The sequence below is a fragment of the Pteronotus mesoamericanus genome, unplaced genomic scaffold, assembly GCF_021234165.1.
Source record: "Pteronotus mesoamericanus isolate MK-2021 breed Mesoamerican mustached bat unplaced genomic scaffold, CSHL_Meso_final contig_44, whole genome shotgun sequence".
NCBI classification, from domain to species: domain Eukaryota; kingdom Metazoa; phylum Chordata; class Mammalia; order Chiroptera; family Mormoopidae; genus Pteronotus; species Pteronotus mesoamericanus.
In genome coordinates this window covers 5,564,205-5,576,798 of record NW_026555166.1, presented here as the reverse complement: position 1 = coordinate 5,576,798, position 12,594 = coordinate 5,564,205, and the positions used below count along the sequence as shown (strand labels likewise).

Below are 12,594 nucleotides of genomic sequence, written 5' to 3'. Positions count from 1 at the left end.
ATGTGTGTGTGTTCAAAGAAAAAAGTACAAAAGTTTGAACTCTGTTGAGAAAGGACCTTTGAACTGGGGACCGAAGAGTGTAGGTATTTCCCGGGTGAGATTGAAGGAGAGAGGAGGAGGATGAGCTTTCCTGGCTGAGTGTACAGGATGTGCAAAGGCCTGGAGGCAGATGGGAACGTGATATCTTTGTGTAAGTCTAAAGATGGGGGAAGGACTGTCAGACAATAGAGAACAAGGAGAATGGTAGAGGAGGGCCCAGATTAAAAAGTAAGTGATCTGGGAGTTGTCCAGAGCATATATCTTTATGGAACACAAAAGTGTATCAGAAAATATGCCAGTTAACTCACACTGAAATGTAATCCTACCAAAAAGGACTACAGCTGCCAGGGGCAGTAACACTCCTCTGCAGTCTTTTGGGTACAATATTTGCATTACATTGCATGCAGTTCTAGTTAGTTGAAATTCTTTCTTTTTTTAAGTATGTTTTATTGATTATGCAATTACACTAGTCCTCTTTATCCCCCTCTGCCCTGCACTCCCCTCCCCACAAGCATTCACACCCCCTTTAGTTCATGTGCATGGGTTATATATATGAGTTATTTGGCTTCTTCATTTCTTATACTATTCTTAACCTCCTCCTGTCTATTTTGTACCTACCAATTTTGCTTCTTATTCCCGGTACATTTCCCCCCTCCCTACTGATAACCTTCCATGTGATCGCCATTTCTGTGATCCTGTTCCTGTTCTAGTTGTTTGTTTAGTTTGTTTTTGCTTTTGTTTTTTGGGTTCAGTTGTTGATAGTTGTGAGTTTGTTGTCTTTTTACTATTCTTAGTTTTGATCTTCTTTTTCTTAGATAAGTCCCTTTAACATTTCATATAATAAGGGCTTGGTGATGATGAACTCTAGCTTTACCTTATCTGGGAAGCAATTTGCCCTTCCATTCTAAATGATAGCTTTGCTGGATAGATTAATCTTGCATGTAGGTCCTTGCCTTTCATGACCTTGAATACTTCTTTCCAGCCCCTTCTTGCCTATGAATTTTCTTTTGAGAAATCAGCTGATAGTCTTAGCGGAACTCCTTTGTAGGTAACTGTCTTCTTTTATCTTGCTGCTTTTAAGATTCTCTCCTTATCTTTAGTATCTTGGGTAATTTCATTATGATGTGCCTTGGTATGTGCTTCCTTGGGTCCAACTTCTTTGGGACTCTATGAGTTTCCTGGACTTCCTGGAAGTCTATTTCCTTTGCCAGATTGGGAAAGTTCTCCTTCATTATTTTTTCAAATAAGTTTTCAATTTCTTGCTCTTATTCTTTTCCTTCTGGCACCCCTATGGTTTGGATGTTGGACCGTTTAATAAAGTTGTTCCAGAGGTTCCTAAGCCTCTCCTCATTTTTTAAAATTCTTGTTTCTTCATTCTGCTCTGGATGAATGTTATTCTCTTCCTTCTGCTCCAAATCACTGATTTGAGTCTCGGTTTCCTTCCCTTCACTGTTGGTGCCCTGTATATTTTTCTTTATTTCACTTTCCATAACCTTCACTTCTTCCTTTATTTTGTGCTCATAATCATTTCTGTGAGCGTCCTGATTACCAGTGTTTTGAACTGTGCATCTGATAGGTTGGCTGTCTCTTCGTTGTTAGTTCTTTTTCTGGAGCTTTGATCTGTTCTTTCGTTGGGCCATATTTCTTTGTCTCAGCGCGCCTGTTATGTTGTAAGGGGTGGAGCCTTAGGTATTCACAAGGGCAGGGCAACCCATGAGGCTGTGTTGTGGCGCAGTCTGGATAAATGTTTCTTCTTTAACTCCTTGCTTGTCAGACTTCCATACACTTCGATTTTCTGGCAGTTCTGGTTGTTTTTTGTTTTTAAATTTGTTTTTGTCTTTCTTTTGGTTGTGGGAGGTAGCAAAGTGTATCTAACTATGCCTCCACCTTGGCCGGAATTCCCTAGTTAGTTGAAATTCTGAAGAGACAATTCATGGCAAAAGTACAGCTTTCAGGAACAAGTACCCTATTTTGTTTTTTAAAAACTTTTTAATATGCTTCTCAATGTTTCTGTTGTAGGAAAATCTCTTTTGCACACATCCTCATTGCTGAAGATAGAATAAGGATCAGAGAGAAGGGCAAAATCTTTACCAAATGATTTGAGAACTGTGATTGCTTTGGCAACAGGAAGAGAATTGATTAACGAATCTGTATCTAAAAGAAAATTCTCTCCTAGTCCCCTAAGTATTTGACTAACATTAAAGGATAGTGGTTTAGTAGGTGTATGTGTAGGGAAAGGAAAGGCGAATTATTAAGCCTGATCTTGTGTCCACGTTACAAAGCAGGAAAGTAAAGAAGGGTCCAAATTCTGCAGCTTGTGAGCCACACCCAGGGTTTTATATGTTTTATCTTAATAGTAATGAGAAGTCATTAAAGAAGTTTAAGTAGAGAAAAGATACAATCTAAATTGGAAATTTTTGAAGATTAATCTGGTTGTAAAGAATCTACTCTTGGGGTGGGGAGAGAAGAGTGGATTTAGTAAATTGGTTAGGAGACTGTAGGGTTAGCATAGGGACAGTGAGAATGGAGGGAAGTGGTAGGACTTAAGATAAATTTGGGAGGTAATACCAGTGGGCCTTGGAGATGCATTGTATAGAGGGTTGGTGGTGACGATGGTGTGGAACAGCGATTTTCAACCTTTTTCATCTCATGGCACGCAAAAACTAATCGCTAAAATTCTGTGGAAAAATTTATTTTTCATTCCACAGAAAGCAGATTAAAGGTTGGGAACTGGGTGGCCCTCGGCTCCGGCAGAGGACAGATGGATTGAAGCAAACTGGAGTGACGAGAGGACAGATTGGGTAGTGTGGCCTCAATTTTCTTGATATTTTTAGAGGCAGGGGAGTCTGTAAGAGTGAGGAGGTGGGAATTAAATTGAGGGCTTGTGAGAAGAGTTGTTTAGACGATTAGGAGAGGGAGGTGACAAAGGACGAGTACAATAACTGGGTGGTATTGAAGGCCTGGCTGTTAGGCACCCTGAATCTGTGGTGGCACCTACTTCACTTGTGGGGTTTTTCTCCAGGCTGGGATAGGAGTAGAGGAAGCACATTTTAGCACTAACTTCTAACTCATACCAGTTTTGCCTTAAAGGAGTAGTAGGAACTGCCTTGAATAAATCCTAAAATTTCTTTGCACCCCTTCGTGGTAAAGACACTCAGCAAACTAGGAGAAGAAGGGAACTTCCTCAATCTGAAAGAGGGCATGTACAAAACCTCACAACTAACATTATACTTAAAGATGAAAGACTGGATCCTTCTCCCTAAGATAAGGAACAATGATGTCTGCTCTTACCACTTCTATTCAACTTTGTACTGGAAGTACTCAGGACACTTAGGCAAGAAAATGAAATAAAGCCACCCGGATTGAAAGGAAGAAGTAAAACGATCTCTCTTTGCAGATGGCATGATCCTGTAACAAGAAAATGCTGAGAATTTCCTAAAAATTTACTAGAATGACTCCAGCAAGGTTGTAAGATGTGAGATCAATATACAATCGATTGCATTTCTATACACTTGCAATAGACAACCTAACAATGAAATTTTAAAGAAATAATTATAGTCCTGGCTGGTGTGGCTCAGTTGGTTGCAGTGGCATCCTGTAGATCAAAAGCCTGAGGGTTGGATTCCTTCTCAGGGCACATACCCATGTTGTGGGTTTGATCCCCAGGTGGGGCACGTATGAGAAGGCAACCAATCCATGTTTCTGGCTTGGCTTACATCAATGTTTTTTTCTCTTTCTTTCTCTCTAAAAGCAATGAAGAAAAAATGTCCTTGGGTGAGGATTAAAAAACAAATAATTACAACAGCATCAAAAAGAATAAAATCCTTATGAATAACTTTGTCAAAAGAAATGCAAAACTGATACTCTAAAAACTATAAAACATTGAAAGAAAGAATGCCTAAATAAACAAAAACATCCCATATTCATGGATTGGGAGATCCAATTTTGTTAAGATGGCTATGCTCCAAAATTGAGCTACCAACACAATCCTTATTAAATTCCCAGCTGGCTTCTTTGCAGAAATTGGCAGGCTGATTCTAAAATTCATACAAAAATACAAGAGACTCAGAATACTTAAACAGACTTGAAAAAGAACAAAGTTAGAGGACTCACTTTTCTCAATTTTAAAACCACAAAGCTATGGTAAAGATACTGTAATACTGGCTTAAAGACATATAGATGAATGGAATAGAATTGAGAGAGTCCAGAAATAAGCCCCTACATTTATGATCAGTTTAATTTGAAAAGGGTGCAGAACAGTTCAATGGGGGAAAGAAGTCTTTTCAATAAATGGTGTTGGAACAATTGGCTAATAAGCATATGCTTAATTATGCATATGCTAAGACTAGATGCTTAACATGAATATTAATTAGGTAAATGCAAATCAAAATCACGGGTGGCTCAGTTGGCTGGGCATCTTCCCACAAAGCGAAAGGTCGCCGGTTCCATTCCCAGTCAGGCACATGCCTGGATTGTGGGTTCGGTCCCAGTCCGGGAGTGTAGGAGGGACCAACCATTGATGTTTCTTTCTAGCATTGCTGTTTCTTTCTCCATCCCTTCCCCTCTCTCTAAAAATAAATAACCAAAATCATAAAAGAAAATATCACACTGAGCCCTGGCTGGGCAGCTCCGCTGGTTAGTGTATCGCCAAGGTTGCGGGTTCAGTCCCAGTCAGGGTACATACAAGAATTAACGCAATGAGTGCATTAAGTAAATGGAATAACAAATCAACATTTCTTTCTCTCCCTTCCTCTAAAAAAAAAAAAAAATCACAATGAGATACACTTCACACCTAGAAGGATGGCTATAGTAATAATAACAACAGAAAATGTGTTGGTAAGAAGGTAGAGAAATTAGTTCCTCCACATATTGTTGGTTGGAAAATAAAATGTTGCATCTGTTACGGAAAAGTTTGGCAACCCCTCAGAGAAGTTAAATAGAATTACCATATGACTCCGCACTTCCACTCATAGGTGTACATACCCTCAAAGAATTGAAAACAGGGGCTCAAACATACTGTATGTGAACATTCATTGCAGCATTTTTCACAATATATATCCAAAAGGTAGAAACAATTTATGTATTCAATTAAGTGAATGGATAAACAAAAGGTGGTACACACACAATGGAATATTATTCAACTATAAAAAGGAATGGAATTCTGATGCACACTGCAGTATAGGCAAAACATAAAAGCATGTGAAGTAAGCCAGATACAAAAGGGCAAATATTGTATAAATTTACTTATATGAGATACCTAGAATAGGCAAATTCATAAAGATACAAAAGAGCCTAAAAGTTCCTAAGATCCGGAGGGAGAAGGGAATGGGGAGTTATTACTTAATAGGTATAGAATTTCTGTCTGGGATAATGAAATAGTTTGGGAAATCAGTAGTAGCTGTGGTTACATGTTGTTCATGTACTTAATACCAATAAATTGTCCACTTAAAAATAGTTAAATTTATGAATTTTATATTGTATGTATATTTTACCACAATTTAAAAAACCTAGCAAGTACTCATAAAAAAGAAAAGGAAGACTAAACTATTTTGTCAAGGCTTAAAATAACAACTGAAATTCTGATATGTGTGACAACATGGATGAACCTTGAAAGCATTGTGCTAAGATATATAAGTCAGGCCCAAAAGGAGAAATGCTTTGGTTCAAATTATATGAACTATTTAAAGTAGGCATATTCATAGAAACAGAAAGTAGGTTAGAGGTATCAGGAGCTGGGTGGAGGGGGAATAAGGGAGTTACTGCTTAATGGTTATAGAGATTATGTTTGGAATGATGAAAAGTTTTAGAAAGTTTGTGGTGATGGCTGCACATTATGAATAAATATTACTGAATCATACCCTTAAAATGGCAAATTTTGTCACGTTTACCATAGTTTAAAAAAAATGTAGTACTAATACATGCTACAACATGGATGAACCTTGAAAATACACCGAGCCAATGAGAAAGGACCACATATTATATTATTCTACTCAGATGGAATGTCCCATAACAGACAAACCCAGAAACAGAATATAGATCAGTGGTTGCCTACTTCTGGAAGGAATGGACAGTGACTTCTAAAGGGCATGCACGGGGCTTCGTTTTGAGGTGATATAATGTTCCAAAATTGACTGTGATGATAGGTACAAAACAGAACATACTAAAAAACATTGAATTGTACACTTTAAATGGGTGAATTATGTGTTATGTGAACTATAGCTCAATAGAGCTGTTACAAAAATAACTGCAGTGCTAGGTACTATGCAAAGCAGACGAAGGATGCCCCCGGATCTCAGCAATTCTAGGCAAATGGAAGCAAAATGGGTTCTCCCTTTGGAACTCAGTTACTGATTCTGACCGGCCGCTGCACATTTGGGACTGGGCTGGACTTGTCTAATCGTGTCATGCATGTTATATATCCCTCTCCGGTAAGTGCTAACCCTCTTTGCATGTCCACAAAAGTCTAGCACAGGGCTCGGTATAAAGAAGGGGGCCTTGATTCAGCAAGAGGATTAAGACACTCAGAAAAGGTCTTGTAACTGCAATTTTATTTTGTGAAAATAAACAGCTTATTGGGAGTTCAAATTGCTCCAAAAACCCCATAAAAACAAAAAGAAATACACACAGAAGCATGTGAGGTGATGGGGGGGGGGGAGGGAGGGTGGGCTTTAGAACTTTGGCAGACTGCCAGCACTGACCCAGGCGACAGGAGCCAGTCCTGGAGCAGGTCTGGTCTGCCACTCTGGGACTAGGAAGGGCAGATCTTGACTGGCAAAGGGGTGGAACACAGACTTCGTCACTAAGGAAGTGGCAGGCACCTTGAGTCCCTTTAAATGTAGGGAAGAACCACTTCAGAGGACCTTTTTCCCCATCAAAGGCTGGGGGCTAGAGGTTAGGGACCACTGAGGGAAAGGGGTGCTGGTGGAGACGAACCAGGCAAAGTGTCTTCTCACATGGCGATAGCCTTACACTGGGCAGGGGATGAGGGAGATGAAGGCAGGAATCCATGGAGTTGAGCAAAGGAGAAGAGCTTGGGCGAGGTAAAAGGCAATGTCCAGGGATGGGATCTAGACGAGAAGCAACAGGCTAGAAATTGCAGCAGCGGCCACCATGCAGACTGGGTGCGGGAGCCGGGCACGCGGGACGACGGGAAGAGGGAGGAGGCAAGTCTCAGAGGTAGAGAGAAGGGGGTCTTTTGCCCAGGTCCATCCACCACTGCACGTATGGGAAGAATAACACACTACTTTTCAATTCTCTTTCTTTTAAAGATTTTTTTTTTTGTGGGTTTTGTTTTGTTTTTTAAAAAAGCCTTACAATCAGCTACTGGTTACATCTACAAAATGTAAAGTGCTGCTGTTACCAGTCACTTTACAGAACAGTCCAGAGTGGTCAAATATTGACCAATAAAGTTTCCTTTTTTTTTTTTCTCTTCTGAATCATTACTACTTGATGGGTCACTTGACAGCCCGCATAGGTCACAGGGAAGCTTAGTGGGCAGACTTGGTGACCAAGGAAAGAGGCTGGGCCTGGAGTACTGGGAGGGCCTGGTGGGCATGGAGCGTGGCGGGGAAGGAAGGGGGAGAAGTCAGCAGAGCTGTGGGCATGGACCCGAGCGGGAGGGGCCGGGAGAGGAGCGGGGGCTGGCTGCCTATCTGGGCAGAGGACGTGGCTGCAGCTTTAGCTGACAGGAAGGCAGCCGAATGGAGAGCCAGCTGGGCCCGGGTCTCTGGCTTGGTGGTGAGGGAGAGAGGCTGGGCTTGCTCCGAGTGGGTCGCAGCAGGGGCAGCCGGTGAGGCCAAGGCTGCGGAGGGGGTAGCCGGGGAGTCCAGCATGCTGCCATGGGAAGACGCAGGGCTGTCACAGGGCTTCTCAGGGGGCAGGTACTGAACGCACGGCTTCTTGCTTTTGGAGGCCAGAGCACCTAGGTAGAAAACATAAGAAAAAGTGAGCAGCTGGTAGTTCTGGTGGGGCAGAGGCTGCAGAAGAGGCCTGGCTGCACACATCTTCTCTGGAAACAAAAGGATCCCTCCAGGGAGGAAAGTGGGAACCTGAAATTGTGTCTAAGGCTTTCAAGACCAGAGACCTGCATTCAAGGACGCTTAGAGTGTAGAGAAGCGGCAATGCCAAAGTGACCTAGGATGACGCAGTGTCTGGCTGGAGGGAAGACAGCACAGTCTATTGCGCCATCATCTTCCTTGCTTAAATCTCATCATTTTGAGGAAAGATCTCCCCTCAATTTGCTTTACAAGTCTTCAGTTTATGGTAGTATCAGAGATAGTGTAGCACCTGCTAAGTAGTGTGCTATACAGTGGATTTTGAATCATGTACATTTTTTATGTGTGCTTATATGTAGATGAATACATAAATTATATAGACACTAGGGAGGGAGGGAGGGGAGAGAAAGAAGAGCCAAAACACGTTAGAGGGTAGCAGCAGTTTTACACTTGTCCTGGAGTGTGTGTGAGGTGAGAGGTGTGACCTAAATACTTGTCACAGGGGGAACATCTCTGTGCTACGTGTGATTCTGGTGTACATATTTTTGGCACAAAGTGGCCCCCAAACTCAAGCAAACTATCCTTGTGTTCAACCAACCAAAAACACTGGGGGCAAAGCTGATTCTGTTGGACTCACTGATGGGTGTTACGTCAGTCTCTAATATGTCGCCTTCCTAAGGGAACTTCAACTATGTTCAGTTTTACCTCCTGCATTGATTTTACAACCTAACCCTCCACCAAGATGCAACTGAAGTGAATTCCAAAGTGCCTGAGCCTCAAAGTGAGAAAGTGTTGGGACCCAATCCTGCCTCCACCATTCAGCAAGAACAGTGACTGGGAAAATTCTTCAACAACTCTGAGCCTTTTAATCGGTCATCTCTAAAAAGGGGATTAATAGTAACACCCACTTGAGTATACATGAGGCAGAGGCCCTGAAAAATGGCCGCTGCCAGAATCCAGCACTGTCGTTGCGTCCGCCACTCCAGTGCAGTGGCAAAGGAAAGAGGCGATGCCTCCTTCACACTCACCCTCTGCCTCTTGGACTTGTTGCTGGGACTGTGTCTGTGACAGCTGCTTTTCTCTCTTCCTCTTCTTTTTCTTACCCTAAAAAATATAGCCAAAGGAAGAGGTCCCTGAAACAGAGCAATCGGCTTTTCAGGGCTGTCCAGAGAGGAAGGAGGGAGCCGCTCAGATCAGACCCACCCCTCCCAGGAGCCTCAGGAGTGCCGCCCTCCCTTCCCCATCGATTCTTCTCCAGCTCTGGTGTCCTGGTCTTCTGGAGGGCCTCGCCCTTTCACTGTGCCTCAGGCTTGTTTTTCCCTTTCTCTCCCTAGCACAGTGGTACTTGGTCTTTTTTTGAGGTGTCCTAGGTCTCACTGAAAAGTCTATTACAGCTACAAACCCTCTTACCAGAAAAAAAGCAAATAACATACAAACAAAAAGTGTCCTGGTTTTAGGGCATTAACAGACAGGCCGGCTGAGGCACATGCATTGGTCTCTGAGCCCCAGCTTAGGAACCCTTGGCTAGAGACATTCTACCACCAGCACTAGCACACGGCTCATGCTGCTCCCTGAAGTAGGGAGTCAAAGGCCGAGTCCAGGCAAATGGAAGGGGCACAAATTTAAGTCTGTTATCAGGACATCAAAACCATGTCCTTGTTGACGACCTGAGAATTTAAATGCCTTCCTTATTTCTGCAGGAACACAGACTTCTCCCTGGCCTTAAGAGTCCTTCGTCCACGTTGTCCATTTCCCTCTCCCCCTTTCTCTTGCCGATGCTGCTCTTGGGGTCAGAGCGGGCACGTACGTAGTTGTCCCGGGCTGACCAGGTCGGGTAGAGCTGGGAGTGAAGCTGCCGCTCCTTCCGGGCCAGTTCGTAGTACTTGGCCTGTTCTTCTCGGGACAGGTTGTGCCACTGTGGGAGAGAGGATCCGAGACGACAGGGAGCAATAAGTGCAAGGGACGCCGCCCGTGACGCCCAGAGGGTAAGCACAGATCTTACCTTTCTCCCCAGGATTTGGTTAATGGCTGCACTTTCCTTCAGGGTGCACTCAGCCACCACCTTGGCCCTCATCTCCTTCATATACAACATGAAGGCATTAAGAGGCTTCTTCACGTGGGGTTTCTTTTCTTCCTCCTTTTTCACTGTGACTGGTGATTTCCTGGGAAGTAGGACAGCACATGTCAGCTGTCATCCAACTCACCACCCCCTGCCTCTCACTGTGACTAAGAGCCCACTGCTCTGGGGAGGGGCGATGCGCTGCTTGATGCTAACTCAGACGGCTGTTCGCAGCACCCGAGCATCTTCCACTGATAGCTCCACGTCTCTGGAACACCTAGGCCGCAGGCTATGAAAGGAGGATTTCCTGATGAAGGAGCAGAGGGTGGTGGTGACCGCTGGGATGCCCTGGCAATGGTGATAAAGAGCGGGCGGGGGCAGGGCGCTTTGGCAGAAACAAGGGGCGGGGCTCTCCTGGGCCACGGGGCACCAACAGGCTTTCCTGCCCTTCATGGCCTCGTGCTAGTCTCAGCTCTGCCACCAGACAGCCATGTGGCCGTGGGAAAACTCTCCTTTCCGGGCGGAGGGAAGCTAAAAGCTTTCCCTGATTCTCTTGCAGCCTCTAAATCCTGATTGTAAAACTTTTTTTCTAATGTGAGAAAAGATACACAATGCCTCAGAGAGTCAAAAGGGACAGTTCCCCGGGGGGAGAGGATTTGGCTGAAGGAGACAGCAGGGCTGCCCTCTAAATGCCACCAGGAGAGAAAAATACATAGCAATTGCTCAGAGACTGGCTACCTCAGCCCAGACTCCGGGTTACTCACGCGCTCACGGCTGGGCTCAGGCTGGGGGGCGCTGGCTCCTGCTTCACGATGGGGGAGACGATGGCGGGGTGGGGAATCCCTGAGGTGGGCAGACCAGGATGGGCCGGAGCCACCATGTGAGGGGAGAACCGACTGGAAACCAGGCTGTGTACCGGGTTGAAAGGACAAAAGAGGGTACAGGCTGAATGCTTGGCACTCAGCAGAGGACGCGGCCGGCTCTCTACCTTTGGTGCAGAGGCATGTATATACCTCTGCTGTGGCAGAGTTTGAGGAAAGCATGGCCATTCACTGACCTTGCTGGACAGAACCAGGTTTGGGAAGCACCTAAAAAGCCTCCCCTTCCCCTACAGGGTTCCTATTTCTGGTGCTGGAAGAGAGTAGGATGAAAAACACAAAAGGTGTTGCAGGTAGGAGGCCACGGTACATAAAGGGAAAATAAGGGCTTATGTGGGTTGCATTTCCTTTGTCATTAGAGGTACCATTGTTGGGTAGAGCTGGCCTGTGGCAGAAGTCCCCTTCTACCATCTCTCCCCTAACATCATTTCAGGAAATATCAGTCTCCCAGTCTCTGGCCTCAGTGACTGTAACTCAAAAAAAGCTTCAGTGGACTTTCCATAGATCCCCCCATTTTTGGTCCACAGATGTGTGTACATAATTTGTAAGAATTCAATGAGTTGTATATCTAAGATGTATGTACTATTAGGTTTATCTGTTTTACTTCAATAAAAAGTGGGTAATACGATCATCTCCATGAATCGGGCTGCGAGGCTGCGCCAGAAACAGAGATTCACGGAGCTCGCAAACTCAGAGGCAAGGCAGTTAGTGCAAATAAGTAAAGCAGGCCAGATGCAATCACGGGGTCTGGGGGTGGGTTCTGGGAAAACTACAGGACCCCAAGAAGTGGTTCTCAGAGTGTGTCCAGATCAAACACATCAGGAACTTAGGAGGAAAAAAAAGCTTCGGTGCCACAAAGCCCAGCAATGTGGGGACACAGGGCCAGAGGGTTGGGTGCAAGGGCTTTGAAATTCCTCTCTTGGAGAGATGGGGAAAGAGTGGCCCCGTGGGCGTGAGGATCCTTCCCTCCAGGGGCCTGAGTCTTATCAAAGGGAAGAGGGAGAAAAGGTCAGTCTGAGCCTCCTCCTTTGCTGCCAAGAGAAGGCTCTTTCATGGTCAGAAATGGCAAGGACACTAGCAGACAACCATTCCCTGCACTGCCACTTTGTGTTCACAGCCTGTCCCCAGACTCACCTGGACATTGAGGCGTTCATGGCGAGGGCAGGGTAGGGGTGCCGGAAGCCACCGGGGGGAAGGGAGTACATGGGCTGTCCTTGCCTGCAGGGGTTAGGAGCAAGGAAATCTGGTCAGCATATTGGCTAAAAGGGAATGTTCAGGACAGGGAAGGGGAGGGGTTGGGGAGAAAGGATGAGAAATACAGGGCAGGAAGTTGGAAGGAAGGATTGGAAGGAACCTGGGTGGGTGGGCCGGCTGTATACAGACCCCCGGGGCAGCTGGAGGTACAGAAGGCAGAACTGAGCACAAGGAAGGAATGAAGGAAAGAAAGCCTCTAAGTTTCCTTACTGTGGGACGAGCCAGCCGAGGGGGTGGGGGATTTGTCCGACAGCTCCCGGAGACAGTGGGTAATACGGAGACAGTTCAGATGGGTGAGGGGGCCTGGGGATTCCTGCTTCCAAAGAGACACGTGTCAGGCTGTTTCCTGGTCCTTCCCTAACACCTTAAA

The 12,594-nt window shown here is 45.0% G+C and overlaps 1 protein-coding gene across 1 annotated transcript in view; it reads right to left on the bottom strand.

The window, feature by feature from the left end:
- Positions 1 to 6,700: 6,700 nt before the first annotated feature.
- Positions 6,701 to 12,594, bottom strand: part of TCF7L1 (transcription factor 7 like 1) — a 142,884-nt gene continuing 136,990 nt past the window's right edge. The window contains exons 6-12 of the mRNA XM_054577637.1: positions 12,435 to 12,537; positions 12,105 to 12,188; positions 10,857 to 11,000; positions 10,036 to 10,195; positions 9,841 to 9,948; positions 9,062 to 9,137; positions 6,701 to 7,960 (exon numbers count right to left, since the gene is read on the bottom strand). Of these exons, the coding sequence (XP_054433612.1) occupies positions 7,527 to 7,960; positions 9,062 to 9,137; positions 9,841 to 9,948; positions 10,036 to 10,195; positions 10,857 to 11,000; positions 12,105 to 12,188; positions 12,435 to 12,537 (1,109 nt within the window). The 3' untranslated portion in view covers positions 6,701 to 7,526. The remainder of the gene's footprint in view (positions 7,961 to 9,061; positions 9,138 to 9,840; positions 9,949 to 10,035; positions 10,196 to 10,856; positions 11,001 to 12,104; positions 12,189 to 12,434; positions 12,538 to 12,594) is intronic.